The sequence below is a fragment of the Corvus kubaryi genome, unplaced genomic scaffold (assembly GCF_017639235.1).
Source record: "Corvus kubaryi isolate FWS band 111438036 unplaced genomic scaffold, C.kubaryi_AGA036_p1.0 37398, whole genome shotgun sequence".
NCBI classification, from domain to species: Eukaryota; Metazoa; Chordata; class Aves; order Passeriformes; family Corvidae; genus Corvus; species Corvus kubaryi.
The window spans coordinates 45,305,572-45,333,512 of NW_024581137.1; the positions used below are offsets into that span (position 1 = coordinate 45,305,572).

Consider the following 27,941-nt stretch of genomic DNA (forward strand, 5'->3'; position numbering starts at 1 on the left):
GCCTCTGAGGATAGTCTTCAGGTGTTCAGCTGGACTGTATATCTTTCTCCTTTTCTTTTATTTTTTCTTCCACTCTCCTCTCCTCTCCTCTCCTCTCCTCTCCTCTCCTCTCCTCTCCGATGTTTGTAAGTGTTCACAGGAAGACACACACAGACCGCAAGGAATAGTATAAAATAACACGGTAAGTATTTTTTAAACAGTGTCTGCAGCAGTTCTCATATGGGTCTACAGGCAATACCAAGACAAGGATGGAAACAGCCTTTTATTCTAAATTTCATATGTACAAGGAAAGCCATTTTACACAGTTTTGTAAATTCTGCGTAAAAAAAGCTATTGTCATACAATGTCACTGTGCTTACACTAATAAGAACTTTTAAACACGGAGTACATTATTAACAACAAAAACTGTTAACAAACAGGCATAAAAGACACAGATATGTGTGCTGATATTTCACATATATTCTAGAAACGAGTTGGCGCAAAAATAAAATGTGCCAGTAAAAAAAAATAGGCTTTTTTTTTTTTTAAATCATGCAATACATGATTTTCTTTCTTGCTTTCTCTCCTTTTTGTACACAATATGCTGAGATCCATTCTCAAGCCTTTTCACATCAGGATTTGCAGGCACTTCAGAAACCAGCTATTTTTACAATACATGAAGTTCAGACCAACAAACACAAAAACAGCTGCTTGCAAAAGAAATTCTCATATCCCATATGCACATTCAAATATTACTCTCTGCTACAGCAATCTTTTTTGCTTTAGTAATTTTTGGATACTGACATGTTTTCAGGAAGATGTATAACAGTTTGTCTCTATTCATGTACTTAAAGGTTTCTTTTTAATGTAGCATCACAATGAAACAATATGGAAGCACAAAGGAAATTGTCCATAAAGCTCCACAATTTCTAAAAAGAAGGAGTTGTTCTCTTTACAGCTATTTGATCCAAAGAAAAATTTTGATTTCCTCTGCTCTTGCTTTGAGCTATTTCCAAAATTTGCCCAAAGTCTACTGTGTATCAGATGACCATGAGCTGACACCCTCCCTAGTTCTCTTCCTAGATACAAGTGTCATATGACCAATTTAATTTAGAAGCAAGCAAAGCAGAACTGAATTGTATGTTTGTTCATAATTTCCCATCTTTAATAAATATACTTATCAAAGGTTTGGCTGTGTCTTTATAAATAATCTCTCTCCAGTTATTTCATTTGTAATGGACTGTGCATTAAGATTATAAGGCAATTGCAACAGAATTCTCAGGATAACTGAAAGCTTAATATTGTTTTCCTCGTGAGTCAGGATAAAGGCTTTTTTAATAAGCTCAGAGTGGGGAGAGAGAGAAAAAAAAGAGTGCACATGTGCATAATAGAAGAAGGATAGTTTTTCAGCATATAGACATTAAAATATTGATCAACAAAGACTGGTAATGACTCCACCATAAAACATAGCACAACTCCAACTGCAATCCAGAGCAGACCTCAGCTTTATCCACTCAGGAGTGATATCTACACCTCCATCTGACCCGAGAGAAATAATAAAGGACATGTCAATGCTTCCTTCAAACTCAAATTAATTAATTTTGTGCCACAAAGCTGCATGTTGGTGTAATAAGTCACTGCAAAGTAAAACACGTTACAACAAATCCTAGTGAAAAGCCATTGACAACTAGTGGGCTGGGCTACGGAACTTGGAATGCAGAGGCGGCGCTGCTCACTTCCACTATGATTGTCAAATGGTGGAACGTCCTTCCATGGACTCAACACTTGGGACACAATAGCAAAGACATAAGGCCCACCAATGCTTTGCCCATATTTTCAAAGGCACTGAAATAGAAAACAGGTATGTTCCTTAGTACCATCAGTTTAAAATGTTTTCAAAATATAAGTCTTTATATGAAAATGTTCCTTATTGCATGGTAAGTTGATCCTCATTTTCTTCACCTCAAGAATAAAATGGTCTTCCCTTTTCTGGTGTTTGCAATCTGTTTAGCCTCGCTACCTGAGATGGTGAAGGCGGTACATCTTGTCTGAAAGGACCTGTAGGAGGGGTATAGTTAGGGTCCTGAATTTTCTTATATGAGTCATAGTTGCTAGGTCCTTCAGAAGAAGTTTTTTTTTTCAGTTGTTGTTCTTTCCGCCTCTGCTCTTGACGGAGCAGTTCTTGTGTTTCTAGCATTACCCTGGCATTAAAGCCATGTCCCCCCATATAGCCATTCCTTGATCCCTGGTAGCTGGAATATCTGGGATTTTCCTTCGCAGTCTGGAACCCTTCTCCAGGGGAATAACTCTGCTCCCAGGAGTCTTGAGATACAGAACTGGCATTTTTCCGGCTTTGCCTGAAAAGAAAAGCGAAAGAGGTTTATAAGACAAATGTTCTGGTTTCCCTTCAACTGTTACTGACAATAATCACTGGAAAGAAGGAGGCTTCTGCCATACCATCAGCTTTTCCCCAGCTATGGCATTCTCCAGAAGTCACTTTCTAGAGTTAAAGTCCTCCTCTGCCCCAAAGTGATGTCTTGTCTCTTTTGTTAGGAGAACATTTCCTAGAGAGTTGAACTACATTTCTAGGCCTCTGCAAGAGGAATATTCCACGAAAACCCATTCAGTGCTACAATTACCCTCATGTTCTCAAGAAAAAAGTGTTACAATTCAGTTGCAGACTTGGAAAGACCATACATGTTGCTGTGCTTCCTACGAATGAAGGTAATAGCCAGCAATTGTAAAGTCACTCATGAAAGATTTGAATCTAGACTGACACTTGATTAAAAATGTAACAGGCAGATCCTTAAAACACTTGCCCTAACACTGCACAAGTCAGAAGATAAAGCTCGTTACTGATAGGTAGTTCCAGTTTCTTCCTCCCATTTCCTGAACTAAGAATTTCATGCTATAAGGACTATTTCCCAATCTGCTATAGCTTTCATAAAAGAAAAGGCAGAGATAACCTTTTCTGCTCATTTTTTGGCTCCAGGGAGTAGATAAATAGGCCAAATACATATAGGAATTACAAATTCTTATCTCTTTTCACAATAAATCACCACATTATTTTGAAGACAGATTATGGTTTTGAAATAACTTTAATTTACTATCAAACTGCTAGATGCTTGTATGAATTTAAAATAAGATCCGTGGTGATAAAGTAAAACAATTTTGTGCTGCAGCAAAAGAGATACCTACTTTAAGATTAAAATTAGAGTATGAGAATCAAGCAATAAAATAAAATATATTGTGGCATAAATCAATAAGAAAATAATTTAGTTGTTTATATATGGCTTGGTTTTTCATATCATCACATATGACAATGTGGCTCATCCAATGAATATACAGTGGAGATACAGGAGACCTGGAAAATTTTCCTACCATTACTAAAAGTAAAAAGTCACCTAATGTTTTTGCAATCTTCCTTCCACATGAATAATTTGAAAATTACCATATCCACCTTATTTCATAACTGATTCCGAGACCTCTGGATGAAAAATTTTACGCAGGATGAATGTAAATTATTGCAGCAAAAATTACAACATAATGTAAATTCTTACAAAAAATTTTATAGCTGTTATTGGTATTCTCATATCCAACTCTGCCAAAAGAACAATGCTTCTGAGTCATGTTTTATCACTCCCTGGAACAAGAGCAAATTGAACGAACCTCTGTAGGCTACGAAACTGTCAAGTTTCTGATCTAGAGCAAGATAAATTTTAAGTAGTAGAAAATTAACGTGGAGTTAAACCTTGCTCTTACAGTTTCACTTGGGACAAGAGGATGACTAGTTGAACCAATTTAATTTACTGACTGTTTTCTGGTACTTGTTCAAAATTACTTGGCACATTTTCCCTGTTTTTCTGGGAAGATCCTTTAAAATTGACTCAAGAGTTTATTTGCCTTCAGTACTAAAGATTTGAATATGCAAAGGAAAAAAAAAAGGAGGCTCGTAAAGAATACACAAGATGAAAGGCAGCAAAGCTCAAGAATGAAGCCAGGGCACAAACTTCAATCATTACAAAGTCATGGTTGCAACATTAAGCTTGGGACCTAGGTTTCAGACTAACAGAAAGATTTCTTTAAAGATCAGTCACAGCATTAGGAACAGTTTGTAAAGATGGAGAACTGGATGCCCCAGGTTGTTGTAGGAATATTGTGGTATTTACAGCGCTGAACTTTAGCCCTGCAGTTCTGTCTGCTCTCAGCACAGCTGAAATACTCAGAGTGCTCAAACTAAGCCATTAAATTATCATTAATTACTCAGTAACATGCATTGCTAGATTGCTAGCAATTGCTAGATTTTTATTTCTCATGTTGAAAACCACCTTGAGTAAAGTTCTCAGTAACTCTTTTCAAAAAAAGCATTTCTATGAGCTGTTCTGTGATCTATTTTTCATATTTCTTGTAGATTAATTTTCTTGTAGATTAATTTTCACTTTAGAGTTATTAATTTCTGCCACTGGAACAGCCTTGCAACTGATTCCAACTTTTAAATGCTACCAGAGATTGTGAAGAGGGGAAGTGAGTTTTAAGAATCATAGTTTTAAAATATAAATAAGCGTGGTTGAGTGGGGCTAGCAGAAATGAAAGAGAATTTCTCAGGAGAAACAATATGACATTAATAGGTGTGGTCAATTACAAAGGAAGGCAGAGATAAAAAGAAGAGAGGATATAAAGATTTGCAAGATGAGAAACTAACGATCTCAGAAAACACAGGAACTTTACATTTCTCTTTCCCACCTTCCAAACTTAACAGAAAAATTCTACACTGAAAGGTGTAAAAGCATTTGAAAATCTGAAACTGTTTTATTTTCAAAGATGTTGCTAAGATAAGAGTTCATGGTTAGATAACTTTGCTATGAGGCTTATATTTGTTTCCAAAAAAAGAGTTATAATATTCCCAGTAAAACATATCTTGTCACAACAAATTTTTTTTCCACACCATTTCCACACAAGTCATGAAAAGTAATACAGCCTTATTGGAAAGCAATTTGACACCAAGCTCCAGTGTAAATTATTCTCCATTCAACCATTGCTGCTGATATTTCAAAATGCAAAGACTATTTGCATAATGCTTAACTATGAGAGTTAATTTGAAACACGTTGGCAAAACTTCTATTAATTCTTAAAACTAAATATCATGTAAAAGACATTTTGCCCAAACAACTAATCTTTAAAAAACCTACCACTTAAAAAAATAGGTTTGTTTACACAAAAAAATGTATTAATTTTCAGTATTTTATATATATATATATATATTAAAAAAGGTATATATGTAAACTTGAAGAGCCCTTGAAGATTTCTTGGATAATTTTCTCAGTTCCATATTTTTCTGCTGGAGGTCTTGAAACTTTTTTCCCTTTTAATTTTTCTCCTGTATTAACATTGCAAAGATAGAATTTCTACCCAGTAAAGAATTAGGCAATAGAAAAAAAATCATCTGACATGTCAAAAGGGGACAACTCATGTCATGCTCAGGAGATTTTCATAATTGCAGAAAATTAAACTGGGTGTGTCCCACAAAGAATAGATTTGTTTTAATATTTCAATTCTGCTGGGTGCTGAATGTCATCAAATTCCCCTGAAATCAGCTCTGAAGCAATTCTCTGAAGCAATTCTCAGCTACCACATGCTCTCACTTAAGAAATTCTATGCTTCTTCCACAGTGAATACATTCTGCCTTATATCAATGCTGAACAAAAGTGTCTGCACTAAGTAGGACATTTTCCTCCACAAATGGAATTAGCTCCGGGCTCCTATGCATGGAACAGCTTCAGACAGTTCCCATACCTGGGCAAGGAGCTGTACTGGCGCTGAGCTTGCTGGAAACTCTCTTGCTCTTCTTGCCGCTGCCGCTGCATTTGGACCTCTACTGAAACAGAGTGCCTGCCACTCTGTGAGTATGTCTTGGTGTTTGGCTACAAAACAAAATTGAAAATGTCTTAAACAAAGCAGAAAAATACCCACAAAAGAGCCATCATTTAAGTTGCTCTTGTACAAATACAGCAATATTTGTTTCAACATGCAGTTCAAGTAGATCTTTCACAATAATTAGGTTAAATTCTGACCTGTAACAGTGGCTTGTGTGACAAATTCTGTTTATGACCCACCATTTCTGAGATGTATCAGGCAAACAATCATCCAGAATGGGTTATGCTTTTCTGGCAATGCTGTAATTTAAATTAAGTCAGTGGAACAGATTTTCAGACTCTCTAAGTTAGCCAAGCCATGGTAATGCTAAGTTCTACACTCCACTGAGGATTTGAGGGGGGAACGAGCACAGCAGCTCCTTTGAACATCACCAATACACTCAAGTGATGCTCTCCCTTAGTGGAACCATCCTATTTTGCTGTAGGCCCAGAGACAGGGAAAACATCTTCTGGTTCAATATGATCAAGTAGATAAATTCAGCAAGTCTCTTGTGGACAATGAGGACTCCTGTATCTCTGAGAAGGATCTTAATGAGGTGACAATTTGAAACGTTGAAGCCAATACTAAGAGCAAGTGAAAATGGATGGTCTTTCTGGGAATAGAGAGTATTACTAGTCAAGATCTGACAGAATGGATGGATCCAAACTTTGGAACAAGGAAAAGTTCACTTTTGTAGAGATACCACTTTTCATTTCACCGTACTACTTTCTTCAGATTTTGTGATTTCATTTTGCAAAATAGAGTGTCACAAAAATCAAAGAATGCTATGGGCTTTTCTTGTTGTTTTACTAATAAGGTTTTGCCTACAAAGAAACCGAGCATTATTTTTTTTCCTTCTTAAAATTACCAGTACTATTTAAAACATGTAAGTTTAATCATGGGGAAGTTAGGGAGCATAACCACTTGTCTGAGCTTGGAACTGAAAGAGCTTGTCTCAGACTTGCTTTTAAAAGCATGTTTTTCCTTTTTATCTCTGCTTTTCCTCAAAACAAACATCTCTTGTTTTTTTCCATTATAATTTCTGCAGCAGAAAGAGATCCTAATGGCTCACAAATATATGCAAGATAAAAGGCTTTTCAAAACCTTTGCACATTGAAGACAAGTTTTAGAAACTAGAAAGTTGTCATTTGTGACATAAATGTCTTACTGTAGTCATGTACCTGCAGGTAGCCAGAAACAAGTTTTAAACAGGTGTACAACTTCTAGAAACTTTGTTGTCAATGAGAATACACTTCAGACAGAGCATCAGCCTCAGCTCAGAATTTAACAGATCAATTTTCCCATTAGAAGATTACTGGGTGAAAGAATCAGAATGTGAAAGCACAGACTAGGAGTAACAGCGAACTTATTTAAGAGAATCCTGAATGCAACAGTAATGTCTATTTCAGAATAGGTTTACTCTGTAGAAACCTCAGTAAAACAGCATTTCTAATGAAAAATGCTTTAGGAATGGTGAGATGAAGCAACAAATTGAGAAAACAGAATCATGTGTCAGCCTTGTGGGAAATTTTCTTAGAGATGAGTAAGCTGTACATATGTATGTCCAAACCAACAACCCCCACAGAGATTTCCTACTATATTGAACAAGGGCAACACATACAGAGCAGCATTTCAGTTATTGCATATGTCAACATTTCTAACTTTCTTGACTTTATTGAGAGTCTTCTGACATTTGGTATTTTACTGAAGGCCTCAGCTTATGGAAGGGAGTGATTACCTGAAAATCACAAGGTTTATTTGTGAATTCTCTCCTGTGTGGTTATAAGCAGCTTACAGCAAACCAGAGGGAAACTCAAAAGCTCCCATATCAACTTCCCCATAAAGAATAAAAACATTTAAACTAAGATCTTACAGCCAATCTCCTCATTTCATGGGTTTCACTTCAACAACATTGGAAAGCTTGCAGCTACATTATGTCATATGTGAGAAAGTAGTTATCACAGATAAGACATGAAATCAGAATTGCTTCTCTTTATTTGAAAACAGTTTCACTTTTTTCAGTTGGCTGTAAATATTAAGGAATGTGACAGTACAGAGAATGGTTAAATCACCAAACAGGTGGAGATAGGATTGAGCTGCTGCTCAGTTTAGGTTTATACAAGACAATAAAATGCATCATCTAGAAAGCACACACACGTGGAGAGATGAAGTTACCACAAAAACCTGTAGTAAAGTGCCAGAGGCTCTGAAAGTCCTAATGGAGTATGAATGGACTAAGATCAAAATGTAACTTCAGAGATATTTCTTTTTAATGCACAGAGGAACCAATGGTTCAATAGAGGGAGGAGCTGTCACTCCTGTCTGCCTGCTGTAGTGCATGCCCAGAATGACAGGATCTGAGGAGTCAGGTCTGGATTCTCTGGCAGTTCACAAAGAATTTCATCTAATGGACGGCATTTATAATTTGATGGGTCTAAAGGCAAACATCTCAAATCCACTATCTGATTTACTGAAGGTATGAGTACCTGTATGCCCTGTTAAACTAAGAGGATTTGCAATACTTAATTAATCTGGAAAGGACACATATTTAGTCTGAATGTTGTTCACATCTACCATAAGCTGTTCATATAATTGAATCTATTATCTCATTTCAAGTATCCAAAAATACATCAATGAGACATAAAAATACTCTCTTTGTATGTAATCACATATTCCATAACATAACATATATACACACAGACAGGTACATTCAACCATCTTATTAATGACAAGGCTTTTCTTTCCAACTTTTGCATTCAAAACCTCAGTGATACCATTGTGAATGCCCTTGATATATGGTTACAATGATAAAAAGACTTAATGTAGTCCATTTTGGACCCTTAACTTGCTCAGTAAAATGCAAATCTCCATACAGTGATGTAACTGTTCAATGTGCTGTTGACTGAAGTAACTAAACAAAAAATATTTATATAATAAGTAATTTTAGTCTTCAAAAACTAATAGGTAATTTTGTCTCAGTTCTCATAGTATGCTTTTATACACATATATTTTTATAAAATATATTCCTAAACACACATCTATATAAATGCCTAGCCCATTTATGTTAGCATAAAATGGAGAAAATTAAGAAAAAAAATGTTGCATTATTTTCAGGTCTTTCAATGGCAACAAAAATACGTGTACAAGGAACACACGTAACACAGTAATTTTAATACTGATATCAACACAAGGCTAAGTACAATTATAACAACCTGAAATCATCCAACAAAGCTGGCAACAGCTCAGTCCTCACTGAACAGATTGATAAGAACTCTGGCCTCGCTTGCAATGAGATGTATGACAAGCACTGACCTTTTAAATTAGGATGTGGTCAAGGCTACAACAACAACCAAGTCTGAGTTATACAAATAAATGTATGTTCAAGTCTTCCACAATACATTTAAGTGGCAATGACAGTGCATTCAGCATTGTTAAACAATATTCAGCATGTAAAATTGTGCTTTAAGATAGATGAAATTACATGGCTCTCTACTCAAAGAGGCATTAATTTAAAACCGGGGCTGCAAAGTTAAAAGTTTCTACTTTCTCACTTTATGCGAACAACATTTTTTCATGTTACAGAGAATGTACCCCCATGGCTCACATTGCAGTGACTACTATCAGCAGTCCAGGCCAGCATATTTTAGGGATAAAGGTCCATCCTCTCTTTTCCTACCTATCCCAGGGGCTGCCCACACAGCTTCTGTCCCCACAGAGTGGCATAGCTACCCACACAGGGTAGTTTTGCGTGGTGGCAGCATGGATGCCTCAGGAATGGCACAGACCAAAGCTGCTGCTGACTTACAGAGAGGAGATCATGGGGGCTATCCAGGGCACTGGTTTTTCAGGGAGATCCAACCAGTTCAGGTGATAGGAGATCTACCAACGTCAGTAACATACCTATCTGACAGCCCACAGCCACAGGGACAAGCTGGGAGAAGTGCTTACTCAGACTCAGAACATTTTGGGTTAATAAAGAAATAGTTAACAGGGAAATTACTAAAGGAGCAATTCCCTTAGTATTTTCCCCGTTATTGAAAAAGGCCATTATTTAATAATAAAATAAAGATGCTAATTTTTTTTTTCCAGATTAAGCTCTGTGTTTGACCAAGAAGCTTCAAGTTCACCTGGGAAGTTGGCAGGAACAAGGCCCCCCCAAAAGTCCATGGTTCTCATAGTGCAGCACTAATTAGAAATAGATAAGATTAAATGACCTTGCCTGCTTTATGTGTAAATGTACTTGGCACAGATGAGAGACAATCCAGTAACCGTGTATATCAAAATTCAGAATGATAAAAAACGTTCAGTGTTTCTGGGAGATGTCCTTGAAAACTATTTTTACTTCCATCTTTGTGTTTATGTTGCTATGGTGAACAGAACATATAGCAATAAGTCTTTTAAAAATTGCCAACAGGTGTATGTATTAACTCAAACAACATATAATAGGAAAAAACCCATCCCTTTCTGTACCTTTCTCTGGTGTAGGAACACTGAGCAGTATGGAACAAAGAGTTCTGTTTTGTCTTAGGAGCAGCAGAAAGAAAATCTTCAGTATGTCAGAAACAAACCACTAAGCCCTGAAATTCTGCTTGAGGTATTTATGTTCACCGTATGCCCGTGAACTATAAATATGTTTGTTTGCTAACTAAAATAACTTAATTTCTTTTTAAAATCTTATATCTTCATTTTTTAACTTCAAATATATTAGTAGATTAAAGCTAGTGGGTAAGAAAAGGTTAAAAATACAAAATATTAAAGTTTGAGCCTATATCTTCGCAAAAAATGCTGGTATTTTATTAAATCCTTTGCAAATTTGATAAAAGGGATATTAACTACACGGTTAAAGAGAAACTACCTGTGAAGACACTGCCCTGCATAACTTTGGTTTCCTCTCTGAAACAGATTGTGGGATAGGAGAAACTGCAATTTAGCTTCTAGGGTTTTTGTCTACTGCGATACTCCATTAGATATTGCCTAATATCTTGTATAAAGTATCCTAAAATAGATGCTTGAAATGGATTAATAATAGAAAGAATTACTCCACTACTTCTCTTTCTCATTAATGTGTTGAGTAATTCTACATACTTTACAGCCTGATATAAACTTTACAATGTTTGTATTGAATAAAGTCTGTTACTGATTTTTTCAGGTAATATTAATATGCTATGGTTGAAGTTACACCAAACAAAATTAGACTTTTGTTTTTCCTAAAGAATTTTAGATTATTTAAAATTTAGTATGGCTTTGAGAAGGTCAAGGACTTGAGTACAGGGATAAGAAACAAGTATTTTAAACGGACAAAAAAGATTTCTTTTTTCCTATAGAGACAAGACCTACACACCAACAAAAAGCAGAAAAAACTTAAGCATAGTCCCCACATTTTCTGAGCCTTTATTTATCAGGCCATGTATAAATATATTATGACTCCTAAAGTCTTTCTTTTATGAAAATCATGTAATTATTTACTTTTCACAAATCTGTGCATGCAACTAAAGCTACACTCAGACAAGTCAGGTAATGTATATATTATGACCCAGTTAGCTGTTATCTTTAGAAAATAAACGATCTTTTTATTTGACTCCTAAATATTTAAAGTACGGTTTGCTCAGCTGCTCTCTCAATGCCAGTTTTTTCCCCATCATTCAAATAGATCCAGGATGACTGGAGAGGAATGTATTTGTGAATGGAATTTGCCACTTCCCATTTTCAGCACCAACTATTGTATTGAATACGATGAAATAAAGCACCAACTTTTGTCCCTCAAGAATCTTTGTGGGCTTTTCTGGATCACTGGTGCGCTTCTACAAGCAGGACTGGCAAGCAGCTGTAATGTTTTCCATGGATTTAAAATGCTCTTTTTTTAAATTGGATTGTTCACTTCCATGGCATTTAGGGCTATAGAGCTGTGATTTTGTTGTGGAAGCAGAGGGGTGTGTCTGTTACTCAAGATGTGACTAGGCAAAAATACAAGATATGGAACAAATTACAGCGAAAGTCGCCCAAAGCCTGGGACTGGTACAAGGTAAACCTCAGCAGACCTAACACAACCCAGAAAAGCACAGAAAACAGAGGTTCAAGTTTGGTACCAAACAGAAAAATCAGCCCCAGAAGAATCCTCATTGGTATAAAAATGTCATAGCAACAGCAAGGGCCTTAAATATTAGCAGACATACCATGCAATTCTCCATGCCCAGATACATATTTCTGCAAACTTTGACTGGAATTAACACCAGCAGGATTAAAACGGATTAATCAAATTTTATGTTATTTTTATCTTTTTTTTCCATGCAACATCAGGCCTATAGTAGTGCTCCTGAAAGCCTCTTGTACCTTGGTTTTTGAAATACGTACAATAAAAAGTGCTATATGAAAGAAAAAAAAAACCTGCTATGAAGCCTGAGAAAGTCATCTTAAAATAAACAAATGCAAAAATCTCTTCCACTAAGCTTCGAATCAGCTGCAGAACTAGTGAATTTTAGAGTGGGCTTGATGTTGCAACACTTAGGCAGTTATTTAAACCCTAACAGTATGTCATTCAAATGGCCTTGAGCAGAAATGTTATGCTGCTTAATAGACAGTGTCATCTCATTCCAGCGCTATCACATTTTGTGTCTGTTAAGCTGCTTGATGCTGTGTGAACACTCACAGGCACTCAAGTACTTTGTTTACTGGTAGGACAAATATAGTGGGTCAAAAAGTCCAGCGCTGTTGCATTGCTCATGGACAGAGAAACGACCTTCACCTGATGAGCACCAGCAGAAAGGGATGGACCAGGCACCCACGAGTACCCACAGAGCCAGCATGATGTAGTGCTCCATAGAATGAGATCTGCCCCCAACTCAGGGAGGAGACTGAATGTATCTGTCACAGGTAACCGGACACCTGTGTCACAGGCCATTAATAATAGGGGAGGAATTGGAGTTGGTGAGGTTTACAGGACCATTTTGATAATATATTAGTGGGTTTCTGAGGCATTGAGCTCCTCTGGATATCCTCAGAGCTGCCAGATTTCCACCAGCATCCATACTTACACTGCAAACTTCATGTTCATTTATACTTCCTTAAAGTAACTGAGAGTCCCACATCACATCAGCACTTTGTTCCCTATCCTCAACCATCCCGTCAGCTTGTTAATGAGAAATGCAAACTACTTATCACCTCGTAGTACACACTTCTCTAAGGACGGGTTTTTCCTTTCTTTCTATTCAAACCAGGTCAGAGCTGGCTGCTGTCTTGTGGCTCAGAGGCTTCTCTGTATGCAAAGCTTTTTGTTTATATAGGCTGCACAACCCATCTCCCTCAGATGAAAACACTCTTTTCAACAATGGCCCACGTACAGGTGCACTTTGCACTGCTGTGGTTTGGAACCAACAGCTCACAGATGGAGAAGACTGAAAAGACACTGATGAATGTATCTAAGTATTTTCCTACATGTGTATTATAAACCAATTTTGCAAATTTTTTTGTGACATTGGTATTTAATAATACATCTGGATCTGTTTTGAGAGGTTGTCTTAAGAAAGTCCATCATTTTAGACTAACATGTTAAAGTAGTACAACACACTCCTGAAGAGAGAGGGTTATGGCTCTTTAATACTGAAATGACTGTAAACTGCTGAAATGGATGAGATCATTGCTTTATCTTTTCCAAGCATTGTGATCTTGAAAGGTTGGAGTACACCATGGAAAAATAAAATTTTAAGTCAAATAGACTCTGGGTAACTTTTTTTTTAAAGTGCTTATCTAAAATAAAACATTTGGTCACCTATGTATTTAGCAACAGAGCAACTCTCACAAAAGCAACAATAAGCTTCAGAATTAATATTAATACATTAAGCTGAATTAGTCACTTTGAGCTCATTTGCATGATCTGTAGAAGGGGAGTAAACAGAGAGATACCATTTGTTTGAATAAGAGAAAATAGGAAGGTCAGTGTTCTGACCTACAATTTAGGAAATTATTCCATTCCTAAGGTAATCAGTCTGTCATCCAAATAATTCCCTTCTCACACATTACAAGAAACTATAATAAAAGCCAAGCTGACTGTCTAAAGTTGCTATGGCATTTAGATATACAACAATTTGGCCCATGACCTTCAGTAGTTAAGTTCCCAAGTCTTCAAGAGTGCAAGCTCTTCTCATACACAGTTTTCCCAAGAATGTTGCTCAAATCTCTCATTTGGAAACTTAACAGTAGCTGATATGGATAACAGAAGGTATCAACTACACCCAGCCCCAAGCTACCCCAAATGGGTAAACTATCCCTGTGACGAGCTATCACATTATCTTCCGCACCTCAAATTGAAAGAGTCTGGTAATAAAATTATGTTTATATTACTTATTCAATTTCAGAGAAAGTTAGATGTTTTCTAGTACAGGAAAAGAGAAGCCTATATCCTGATACTGTTTTTCTCAGTAACTTCATACATAGACATGTGGCTCTTTGGCTATTCTCACCTTAGTCTCATGTGCATGGCAAGGCTGAGTAACAATAACTCATCACCCTCACCCACTTCAGAGGAAGCTGTGAGAGATTCTACTGTTGTCATCATACAGTTCCCACTTTTTTGGGAACACAAGCAAGTTGTTCAATGTCTTTATCATGGAATTTTCAACAAAGTTACAGGTTTTGTCCCGTATTTAAAGGATCCTAATTTAGGATATGTAATTGATTAAAAAGCAGCACTAATTCATTCAATTATGTTAATCAAGATAAGCATAGGAATTTAAATAATTGTATCACATCGCTAGATCAGTTTGAACAGGATTTAAAAGATCAATTATGACATATATCTCAACACAGAACTGTCTCAGCTAATGTGTCAGAGTGATACTATTGTAAAGCAGGCTCTCTTTTACTGTGAAAAGACCTACCTCTACCTTTTAAGAAAATAACTAAACACAGTGATGCTTCAGAAAATACCATTTACAAGGTTGTATCTTCTATTATTTATTGCTAGTATGTATTTTATTCTGGTTTTCCTTGAAAATTTCAGATCAATAGATACTGCCTTTGAGACAAAAAATCCAACCAGTAACTCAAAAAGTCAAGGGTCTAAACAAAGAGCAAATAATGCTATCTGCACACATGACAGATGGCTGAAGAAATTTAGCTATGAAAGCAAACATCAATGAACCAAAAACGGGGATCACAGCAAGGGCAGAAGCGTGGAGGCAGAGGACCCTGCCTCTTTTTTGGTCTGCTCCCAACCGGCCCAGGAACAGCAGGAGTCAGCCAAGCTTCCCAGATTTGACAGGCCCTGCACACTTACCCACGGCTGCTCAAAACTGTACGTGCGTCTCCTGTCTTCCACGTCCTCGTCTTGCTTTGCTTGCTGGAACTCCTGTCTCAGGCGCTGTATCCGGTCGTGATTGTTGGGGGTTGATCTGTTGCTAAAAGAGGAAGGATGAAAATGATCAATATACTTGGGAACTGCCACCTTTGACTGCGACTGCAACTGCAGTGTGGGACTACAGACCCAAAAATAATTTACAAGCATTTAGTACAAAGAGCTTTTGGTTTCTTAAGATTATTAATGCTGTTTGTCTTATAAAGAAACTTCAGATGTTGCACGGACAAGACAAATAAGGGTATTTCTAATAAGTTATTGGCACCTTTTCAGTATATGTCACTCCTAGAGAATGAAGAGGAATAGATATACTAGTGTCAGACCTAACATAAAGGGGAATTAAAAGTCCTAATGATCTCTGCTACTAAATAAACAAGAAAGATACTTTCCCCCAATCAATAAACCGTAGTACTGTCCGATCTTTATTCACATCAAATTAATTACAATGTCTGAAGGCTCTACCTATATAAAATTTGGTTTTCCCCAATCAATAAGAACCTGTCATCCCTTACTTCTGTTTTTAACAAGTCTTTTAAATTGATCAGTCTGAAAGCATTAAAAGGCTTGGGGGCCAATAAAAAGCCATCCATTTGACAGGGCCATAGGCAGAATGGATCCAGGCAGCAGACAAGAGCTGGCTTCACTCGGCCCCACAGACACTGGTGGGCTGGGGAGGGCTCAGTCCCAGAGGCACTGATACAAACCAGCATACCCAAAACCTTCAATCCTTCGAACCCATCAATTTTTCCACAATGCCTGGTAATCCATGCTCCATGGTGCAGGTGTATATGAAACCATAATGAAGTATGTGCAGGAATGGCTTTTTTCATGGGGCAGAGGGAAAGTGGGTATTTATCAATCTTGTTGACATTTTTCCAGCTGTGCAGCTCCTACCTGACCCTACAACCCCACTCTTTCAAAGATGTTAATGTGGGAATCACAGAAAGCCTGACAAACAAATACGTTATATCAAGACTAACCAGAAGCATTTTAATCTCTTCTTGTGGATTTCTTGTGCCCTGCATTTTGTTGCTTATTTCAAAAGAGCTGATGAGGAATGGCCAGCTATTACTTTGTTTCAAAAGAGAAATCTGCAGAGAGACAATGGAAAGCAATTCCACAGATTTCTTTTCTTGGACACAGGGTACAATAAAACACAGTGAATTTATATCCTGTGTCTTTTCTTGTATGAAAAGAGACAATTCTACAGTCCATTTGTGACTGTTTTCCATGTCTTTAGGGACTGGTAGGTGCAGGGGATTGGATGTTGTAGATGTTTGAGACAGTACCTCCCACTCTTTTCAGTGCCAATAAATAATGTTTATCAGTGCTTGGTTGGCCAGACAGAAAAATTAGTATGGTTCTGGCAAAGACTAATTTTTGAAGTGGTTTGGGTCGATTTTTTTAAAATTTATTTGAAACCAAAGGCAAAGAAAGGGAAGGCATTTAGAGAAGTGTTTTCTTTCATGTTTTTTTTTAACCCAAATGGGAGCTTTAGGAAATGCTTTATTTGTAGGGTAAGTCAACTTCTATGTGCAAATTACCCTTTTGAAAAGTACAATTAAAAGAAAGCTTAATTTAGAACAGGTGGAAACACTGGTATTTTCAAAATTTCCACTTCATTGTAGGTGTGTTGCTAATTTTATTTCCTTAAGTCGACTTCATTTTGTGAAACAGCTTATCTCCATTTGCAGTTTTATTTTATGTAAATTTATTCCTTATTGTCAAATTCTGCCCAGCTTTACTATATAACCACTTGTTTTTTTCCCATGCATTGCTATACACTTCACATTTTAAAGGGATTCATCACAATCCAATACAAGACATACAAAATATTTTTAAATGGTCTGTTGATTTTTTAAACTGGTATTGTTAATCCAACAAACAAGTAGTCCACTGCTTTCTACACAGACAAGTGTTTTCTGCATGATAAATTGCAAAAGTATAGTAAATATTAGTATTTCAAGTATAAGAATATACGTTGGAAAGACAAAAGTCATTTAACTTCTGTGCAAAAATTGCTAGAAAAGTGCCACCCATAGATACCTTGCAGTACTCAAGATGATGGGCAAATAATCAGTGTTCCATAATCAAGGTTGTTTCACGCACTAAGGCATCACAGTGCAAAAGTGACACTGAAGCAGTTTATCCAATGGCAATCAGAAGGTAAACCACGAAAGTACTGCACTAAACCTTGTGCATTATACAGGATACACTATACCAGCCCCAAAAATGGGCTGCTGGAAGGGTTATTACAGATCTGAGGGCTTCTGCACATTTTGTGATAGTTATTCATTAAAACAGTTACATTATCAGAGGAATACCAAGAAAATGCATAGTGCCCATGACATAAAGCCAAAATGTGTCTTTTCCCAAATAGCAAATGCATGAACTTGACACTCTCTACACTGCAGAGAGGAATAACAAAGGACAAGGAGGATCCTGGGATTTATGGTCAACTTGTTTCCAGACCTAATTTTAATGCCAAAGAAAATCCCAAGAAAAAACACACACCAAAAAAAAAAAAAAAAAAAAAAGAAGTCAAGCTGATTTAAGAAAAGTTATTCAAACTTACTAAAGGTTTGATAATGGCAGAGAAGATAAATCTTTTAACAATATTTCTATTTTGTCTGAAAAGCAAAGGACATGACCCAAATTTAGAAAACTGCAAAAGAAGTGAATTATAAAAAGGACTATTTCACAGAAAAGAAAGAGCAAAATTAGAGAAAGGCATTTCTGTATCTACTCAAATTTCTTTTGTGCTCAAAAAGTCTCTAAGAAACAGAAAGCAAGATCAAGACAGTGGGTTTATAATAATAACAAAAATTAAATATTTTTATTTAGAAGAGGAAAAGACAGCAAAGGAGGCACTAAGACACATTTCTTAAAAGATCATTTGAGGGCTTAGACTATATCTTAGATTGGCCTCCTTTGGCTTCCATTTTCATTTCAACCTTGTTCTGATTCTCTAGGTTAAATTATAGCTGCCTTAACCTTCTCACCTGAGGGCTTGCACATCTCTGTCCTGTCCTGCCATGCTGTCACCTCTTTCTTTTCATGCCTCTCTTCATCCAGTTAATCTTATCATTGGTGCTTTTTTTGGTGGTTTTTATGTCTCCCACTGCACTCCCTCTGCACTCAGGGAACACTTGGTACACCCACTTAGTATCTCATTCAACTCCCAGTTAGTACTTCCAGAAGGAGGGAAATGCAAAAATCATAATCACAAGAGAAAACTGTCACCAATAAAATTTTGGAGTCAACAGTGCAAACCTAATTTTATTCATATTTAGGTCCCAAGATGTTCTGTTTTATCTACAAATCTTTATGTAAGTCACATCTGTCCCTTGGGACAGAGCTAAACAGCTTATATCCAGTGTGAAGTGTCCTCAGCCAGTCTAAAGCAAAATGAATTTTGACTTATCCGATGAATTGACCCAAGAGAGGCAGGGTCATATCAACACACTACTAGGATGCAGGCTGCAGATGTTCTTGCTGCTTAAATTCCCATTTGTGGGTGTATGGTGCAAGTCCTCAAAAGTTCAATTAAATGTGCCGTGTTTTGTTTGAGTCCTTCATTCAAATGCACTGAAAACCTGAAGGCAGATCCACCTCAAAGAATTTAGGCCTATTAGCAGGAAGGAAGGAGTTTAACTTGAAATCCATTCAAAGTCTGTTGAAGATTTGACCTATGCTAGCTTTAAAATTTTTAGCAAAACTGGAATTACAACTCTCTACAGTAACCACAGCTTGCCCAGACAGCCTTCCCTTATGCCTAGTTAACAGGATGGCTGTGAATTTACAGAAGACAATTAGCACCTCCTAGCATCAGAAACCAGTGATGTTCTTTCTATCAAAGTGCTCTCAATATCAAATGTTCTTAAAATAAATAAAATTCAAGGAAAGGCTTTTAGGGCCAAAGTTTACTTGGGTTGCAAAGCATCTGTGCTTTCCTGTATCACAGCTCTACTTGGCACCCCATTGCCTTCCATCTGCAGATGGCACATTTCACAATCAGTTATTTTGTGAGTGCTGCTTCAAAACACACCACCACCAGCACAGACTAAAAATGCAACGGTAAGCAAGGCTTAGATAGGCCAGGGCTGTCACATATTTCTAGAAACAAGCAGTTGCAGCAATGGCCATCCGAGTCTCAGATCATTAAACAATGTCTCAGTGTGATGTCATGCACTGATGTGCAGAGCTGTATTCCTTTCAAAAGTCAGATTTTCAGTGTGATAAAGTAGATACAATGTGCCACTGAACAGGGATGACTAAAGCTTTGAGAAAAAAATTTATTGGCCTGAAAAAGCATGGAAAAGGGTCTTAACACCACCACCAGGCAGTTGCAACTTGACTAGAGTAACCAAAAGGTTGGTAAACAAACAGTGTTCTTTACACCTTGAAATCTATCACACAACTGAGCTGCTGGGGCCTCGCTGGCCTGACCGGCTGCTTAGATCTCTGGATAGCAGTAATAAAACACAGATGGGTTCTTATCTGCTTCAAGCTGGCAAGTAACTATCACCCACTTGTATGATATAAATTCCTTTTCATTTGAACAGATTATTTGTGTCAAATTAAAAACCAAGGTCTGAATTTGTATCTATGTCTGTTTACACACAGAGAAGAGCAGGCAACGAGTTTATTTCCATCACACTGAGGATTGACAATGTCCGTGCTCTGGTGGCCATGCCATGGTTGGTGGCACACATCCTCACCAGAGTACAGGACTAATGGAACATCTACAAAATTGGCCCCTTTCTTCATCACTTGAGCAGGATCAAACAGCCCAACAGAAAGCAGAGTGATGATAATATAATATAAAAGCTTCTGCTACATTTACTGGAACTTGGGCACCCTCTCACCACAGCGCCTAACCTCAAGCAGATGGACTTGTCTGTTTCGGATGGCCCTTGAGGGTGAATAAGAGGAAACTGTCAAGTTATTTCAAAAAGCCATGGACATAAAATAAAATGAAAGTGTGCCCTTTACCAGCCTTAAAGTTACCACCACATCCCAATGCACAGTCTGCTGGTTTGTTCACTTTAAGCAGATTTGCTAATCATCAGTGGCACAGATGACTGTGCCCACACAGCGCAGGGCGATGGGGGCTGAGGAGCAGCACAGTTTGTACAGTCTCCCTCCTGCCACCAGCTTGCCAGAGCAGGTTGGTCTTTTCCTCTCATTTTGTTCTGTGGTTTACTTTTTGACATCTAAATGCCACTCCTCAGGCTTAAGTTAGTGTAATCAATTTGGCTGCTCCTCTCCTTCCATTGTGCCCTACACATGGTCCTTTTCTGAGACACCAGGGAATAGGTTTTTCATGAACACAATGGATATTTACACATAGAGACATGGTACACAAACAGGAGCAACCATGGACGGTACCGTATCAAAGAGCTATTTACAGAATTGCTACAGTCTGGGAAAAAAATTAGCTGAGCAAGAGATCAAATTTGTTAGACTACAAATGTACTTATAGTGTGGTTGTAACATGGAAAGAGGCATAAAAAGCCTTATTCCACACTACTTTTGTTTTTCTCAAGTGTCAAAGAATTTATTGCAAATAAGGCATAAAAAGGTAGGGAAGAGGTGTTAAAAACCAAAAAATGTATGAATTACAAAACTGTAAATAAAAATAGTTTCTCTGCACAAGCTTCATTAAGTTTTATCAGCTAGTATCTTGGGTTTTTGCACTCAAACCACAGGTCATAAATTCACAGTAAATCCCCCATATGTTCACCAAACACCTGAATTCAATTTCTCTTCTAGTTGTAAGAAATTAAATGTGCAGCTCAAATTAATTATGCATGCAAAGTTAGTTTCTAACAAGGGCAGCTTCTTGCATGCTGAAGGGTATACCTTCTATCCAAATATTTTTTCCCCCAGATCTCTTCCAATTTTGGCTTATTCTACTGTTCACAAGGTTATAAAAATCATCCTCTCTTGCCATTTCGTATTTGCTAAATGAACACAGAGTATTATATATCCTTTAAAGTCTGCAGATTTTGAAGGCAGTTAAATTCAGGGATTGGCTTAATGTGACAAGCAAGATATCTTATGTTACCTGTACACATACCTACACTGTGCTGTACACTTCAGCATAGTAATTCCATCAAAACAGGATTTAAACTTTAGGATTTATGTCAATATGTATGCATGTGAAATCAGCTCATTGGGAATTTTAATGTCATTCCAGTTTACCTTCACAGTGGAAGTTCATCAAGTGCAATACCATGTAGAAGTACATAAGTCTCCAAATGCACTCGTTTTCTTCAGTGAATAAAACTAATTTCCAAATTTTGACACTGTGTTTAGATGATAATTTTACAGAATTTCAACAGAGTAAATAACTAAAAATTAGTAACGTACACCTCTCTTCTCTGGATTAAAAAGGTAACCTCAAATGCTCTAAATTCAGCACTTGCTTCTGATGTGATGGCCATAAACAGTGTGGTGTAGCTCATGGGGAGGTCACTTCACCACAACAGCCTCTTCAAACTTTCCAGACTAGATTTCACTTTGAGTCCTTCTGTGGCCCTTCTGTAGCAGGGCCATCATTTTACAACCAGTGAAATACGAAGAATGCACCCAAGACCCTTTTTATTGCCACCATCACTCTTGCTTATTAGCCTGTCAGAGCCTGCACACCGGAGACTGAAATCCAGTCTTACTTTTCAGTGGAATTCTTCTACTAAAAGGAAAAGCAGAAATTTTAGGAGCTTGCTATAAACATCTGAAAACAGATACTCAGCTACCGGGTTATCACACAGTCTAAGCCTTACTTTAAAGCTGTTGGATTTTGCAGATATAAGCCAAGCCAATTTTCAGCCACACACAACTTGTTACAGCCGTTGTCATAGGGTAATGCATTTTCCGAGTTAGAAAAGGAAAAAAAGGAAAAGAAAAAAGAGAATACCACAAAACCTAAAAGAAAATACTAGGCATCTCACTGTGAATTTCTAATGAGAATGTTAGAGAAATAGCAGAAATACACAGGGAAAGATTTAATAGATCATTAAAAAAAGCAAATTAAAAAAATACTAGTGATCAAGCAAGGGAGAAATTTTCAGTTTTGATTCTAGATGAAATACAAAATTACTTCAGAGTCAGGTGGGGAGAACTGGGCTCTGACCTAAGAATATTCCTATCCTAACTGGAACAGACAGTGATGGCTCCAGTGCTGTTAGGTCTGATGAACATCCACAATTAGGCATCTCAGGCTATTCTATGTCAATGTGAGAGTTGCCTGGCACAGTAATACAAAAACATTTAACAAAGACCACAGAGAAGAAATCCCCTCCAACACCTGGCTGGCCATTCCTGTGCCAGCAGAAGGGATCATCCAGAAGATCCCTAGTAGGCTTCAGGCCATGTCAGCCGTTGTTTCCATTTCAGCAAATCCAGCTGCTTTGCTAGAAGCTGTTTAGGAAGAGCTCCCTCTGAGCTCTCTGAATGAGATGTGGGGGCAGAAACCTTCAGTAGAGGGGCAGCAGCAAGAAGCTAGGGACCAGTCATTTCTTAAAGCACAGCAGGATTTGCAAAAAGGAACATCTGTCTGTGGCCAGCACCACCTGTGAGGTGCGAATGTTGTGACGTAGGTACAGAGCAGCTCCCTCCAGCACATCTTACACAACTCAGCTTCTGCTCTGTGCGGACACTGGGCTTTACACTATAAAATCTGACTCAGAGCCCAACTCTAGCCAACACTGGAGTGCAGAAAAAGCATGCGTCTTTTCATGGGAGGAGTCTAGCAGCATTAAAAAACAGAAAAAAAATCCTGATTGTAGCATTTGATTTAAAGGATGCACCAAGAGTGATATTCAAATTATTCAAATTATTCAAATTTTTCAAATTTACAAATTTGAAAAAAAGTTTGGAAAAAAGAGATTATTTAAATAATGCACCACCTACAAATGTCGTGTAAATGGTGAAATTTAGCTCTGTTTCAATGCAGAACCTCACTTTAGAACTATTTAGATCTTGCTTAATGCATTGACATAAGTTATACTGCAAACCCAAAAAATATTTTATGTTGTTTATTTCCCTTTAATCACAGAAAACACTTAGTAAATAGGTACCAGGGTGTTGCAACTAACAAAACAAAACAGAGTGGTTTTGACTGTTGTGAACACTTGCCCTTACTGAAAAAGACATCTTGTTTTAAAGTATTCATTAAACTACAGTATCAAGCAATGCATTGCTAGACAAACACTGATCTATGGACTAAGACATCTCTTTAAAATGCCTGAACATTAAAAAAGGTAATACATTACACCAAGTCCATGTGTCTTCCCCTGTCCTTACCAGCCTCTAACATAGTTATAGTATAATTATCTGTCTGTACTTTGACAGAGGAGCTATTACATTATAAATCTCCAAATCATATTTTGATTGATTTTACATTATATCTTACTCTAACTATAGGCTAATTTCAAACTGCAGAATGAGACATTTTCCATTGAAAACAAACAAACAAACGAAAATGACTTGGCCTAAGGATATCAAATCCAGGTGAAAGTTTGACACAGGCTCCAAAATGTGAAACTTGAGGAGACTGACAGGAGTAGATCATTATATAGAGAAATTCTATATAAAACACAGAAAAATGTGGGATGATTGTTTTATTTTTCAAATTAGATAACTTGCAATCTCGAAATTAAACTTCAAATCTGAACTTACTGTTAAGCATTTCATCATTCAGTGCCTGTGCACACATGATGACTCAACCAAGAAAAAAATAAAATCAAAGCTAGATTCATTACTTGAATTGATGCCTAAATTCACCCGACTGTTGCCTTCTTATGAAGTTTATCACTCAGATTTACACTGATTAGCATAAAAACTAATTAAGATTTTTAAATTAAATATTATATGCATATGGAGAGTAGAAACAAATCTCAGTATTATATTTTGCAAAATAAATTATTTCTGGATAAGTCCTTTCAGCATTGTACTTTAAAGATGAAGATTTTAGTAAATAGATGTTTTAATCATGGTTTGCCACCACACTGTCTTGATTAACTCTAAAACTAGAAATTGCTGTAAAATTGCAATTGTATTTAAAAAAAAAATCAATTTCAGATAAGGACAGACAAAAACAGCACTTGCCTATTATCCAGAAATTCACTTGGTTATTCAGTGAGTTAGGTGCAACTCAACTTTTACTACTTATGATATTTTCAAGTTATTTCACTTACTTTTCCTCTTGGAAATGCTAAAAAAGTCTTTTCCTCAGGAATTCTTTTTCAGGTGTATTGTGTAGGATGCCCAGTAATTGCTGAGGGTCTTGCTAGCTTTGAAACACTGGATTCGAAATCCTGAATTCTAATATTTCCTGCCATTGGGCTGTTTAGTCTCAATCCAAGTGCAGATCTCAGAAACCCCAAAGTGTGTATTTGCCTTACTGCAGAAAAAACATGACATTTACTTGTAACACCACTTCAATATTTTGCCAAGACAATTAGCCTGATAAAGGCTATAGAAAAGCAAATTAATTTACCAAAAGGCAAGGTGCGATTTTTTGCAACCAACTGTAATCATTTAAAAGGCAAGTATGTAGTTCAAACTACTTACCTAGACTGTTTCTAAGTGAAATACAGAGAAATAAGTTATTCCAGAGTGCAATCGCAGTATTTGTCTTTGGATGCAGTTATTACTCTCAAGAGCTCATGACTTTTTTTCATTGACAAGAGTAGAGGGGTGAGCTCAGGATAGTTTTAGACAGCTATATTATGGCAGATGAATCCACTCTAGATGGCTAAGCTGTGCTCAAGGTAGGTGGAAAACAAATCATCCTAAGAAATCTAGTACTAGGAATGCTTGGAAGAGGTGATGGTCAACTGGCATAGCAGTATAACCCAACATTTTAATCTTTTGGCAGAAAAACTCATTAGAATAAACTAAGTCGCTCAGCCTCTCTGCGTTTGTATTCATATAACCACCAATGGGCAAGAGCCTTTTTTAAAGCCCTATATAAAGTTCATACAATAAACAGATCTCATTTACTTCAGTATAATTTTAAGGGCTCTTTACAGAGTACACTATGCTACTGTTTGCAATTCTCTTTTATGAAAAAGAAAGCCCTAAATTTTAAGTTTGTTAAGCATATAGTGTATTGTCATGCCTGAGATAAGCCAAGGACTGCAACACAACAGTTTTTGTGATCAAGGTCTCATCAGTATGGCTAATTTGTATCTCAACTTTTACACTACTTCAGCAAATGCTACGCAAATGCTGTAAGGTTTTCTTGGGCAACATAATTGCCATATGGTTTTCAGTTAACAGGAAGAAATGAAACATATATAATAAGTAATTCCACTTAGTACATCAAATTTATTTTGTGTGATATTGGCAGTACATTACAAAGCTACAGTAATATTATTTCTCCTTGTTATTCTTGTAGTCTTAGGTTGATAACGTTTCATTTTGACACCATAATGGTGTCTCTGGGGATTTTGATGACAATGTGTTTTGACATCATGTTAAAAAATACATCCAAACTGATATCACTTTATTTTGTCATCATTACCTAGTTGGATTTCTAAGATACTGCTTTTTCCTGACATCTTTAATCAGAAAGATTTCAGTCCAAGTGGCAAGTGCTAAAAAAAAAAGTTTTGTAAATGTTAAACATGACTGTGTAGCACACATTACTGCTGCTCAAACTTGCACTGGCCAGATATCCCAAAATATAACATATTAGTCACACTGTACAGGGCCTCAGATCATAAAACATGAAAATGCCTTTTCTTCTACAGCATGATAATAAATGTAATAAATTGTACTGTAATTCTATTTCAGACACTTGAGGCAGGAGGCCCAGCAGCGAAAACACTGCTGTAAACCAGAACCTTCTGCTGCCGTTGGAGCGTCTGACGTGCACTCGCTTCATGGGTCCCTGTATAGAAACCAGAAAATATTTCCTGAACGCTATTAAAAAAGTGAGATTTCTAATTCGCAAGCTTCACTGAAATGGAAATTGCCACATATGTGATTCTAACTGAAGAACAGCAATGCCAGTTCCTGTACAGAGCTCTAAAACGCATATCTGGGCTTGAGCTTTAACTAGTGCAAATCTGTCTAAACCCATTGAATCCAACAGAGCTTTGAGAATTTATGGACATGTGAAGAGCTCACCAAGGTTTAGGGGGGAAGAAATAATGAATAATTTTCAGCTCTAAGCTTCTTGTTACCAGTATGAAATTCAGGGGTTGATTCTGAAACAATTTGCTATAGAAATGATCTGGTAAACTATCCCTGGCTGCCAGAAAGATACACATCATACCAATTGGAACATGTCCACTTACAGCTATATCACTCAGTTTCTTCTTTTTGTTATTTACTATTTCTTCATTCTTTCTCTACAATGAATTACAGAGCAACTCCAGGGAAATCAACCCATTACATGTACTAAGAAGTATATTTATTCAGTACAGCAGCTCAAGTTCTACTTACTAAAATGATTGCTGATAAAATCTCTAATTTTAAGCATTAATGCATAGATTTTTCTGCCATTCAAATCTGATCAAAGAGATTAAAGAATATTTTCTTTTCCTCGCACTCTCCTAAACCATAATGCTTAACAGAAATTGCCTGTATTATCTTATTTCAGAGAGCAGGCTAGAACTGAGACAATCCCTTGATCCCAGTTCATGAATAAAGCATTTAATGGACTGCACTTGTCAAAGGACACACTAAGCATTTGATCTATACAGTAAACAAATATCTATGAAGAACAAACCCCCAAAACAAAAAAAATTGCCATTGCAACTCATTATTTAAGATATTTTCCTTCCTTCCTCTCTTATTTCAGGATTAAGACTCTGAAGGCATTGATGGGATGCTAGACTCACATTGAGATAAAAACAGAATTTTTCAAACAACTGATTGCAACAATTAATATTACAGGGAAATGGCTAATCAGGCCACCTGTAGTTCACACACAGCCACTCTCCAATAGAATGAATTAATTGTTACAACACCAGAAAATGTATAATTATTAAAGAAGTGACAGAAGGCTAAGTTGTACCCTGACATTCCAATGCTCTCTGCATCTTTTTTAGGAGTTTCCTTTGGGTATTTCCAGCAAAGGAGAACTTCTGCCAGCAGAAGAAAATTAAGCTACAGAAATGTGAGCCTACATAACTATGAACCCAGCTGACCTGAAGAATTTGATACATACCTACAAAACACTCTTTCATGCTCTCAGAAGACAAGATGAAATATTACAAGCAAGTAACTGCAGCTATTACCATAAGCAATACTGCACAGCCAGTTCCATTTAATGCAAATTATAGACTTGTTTCTACTGGCATTGACCATTCTTCACTAGCCAAAATCCTAGAAGGCTGAAACGTCTGAGAGGCGCATATATAAGACTATGTTAATTTTAACAAATATATTTATTTTTTGAAGTTATTAAACTATTTTTTCTACCACATTTTTTCTACCTCGATTTTAAAGCTCAGTGCAACTTCTTATCTTAAAAATAAGAATTGCAATTAATTTTTAAAAAATATTTTTCAATACAATGAGCCTTATTAATGCAATGAGCTGTTAAGTGACAGACTAATGAAACATCAGCACAAAATTGCACTGGTATTTAAGATTAATCTCTGAAATAAGTTCATAGTGTAGTACTGACTTTGTAATTCAAGGGTTATATTGTAACAGGTCACACTATTTTTTTTTGTCA

The 27,941-nt window shown here is 36.8% G+C and overlaps 1 protein-coding gene across 11 annotated transcripts in view; it reads right to left on the reverse strand.

Annotated features, from left to right (window-relative positions):
* Window positions 1–247: 247 nt before the first annotated feature.
* Window positions 248–27,941, reverse strand: part of PARD3 (par-3 family cell polarity regulator) — a 420,254-nt gene continuing 392,560 nt past the window's right edge. For all 11 annotated transcript variants that reach the window (XM_042044372.1, XM_042044371.1, XM_042044370.1 and 8 more), the window contains 3 exons: window positions 15,164–15,284; window positions 5,773–5,900; window positions 248–2,336 (listed from right to left, as the gene is read on the reverse strand). In XM_042044372.1, coding sequence (XP_041900306.1) covers window positions 1,943–2,336; window positions 5,773–5,900; window positions 15,164–15,284 — 643 coding nt within the window. In that variant the 3' untranslated portion in view covers window positions 248–1,942. The remainder of the gene's footprint in view (window positions 2,337–5,772; window positions 5,901–15,163; window positions 15,285–27,941) is intronic.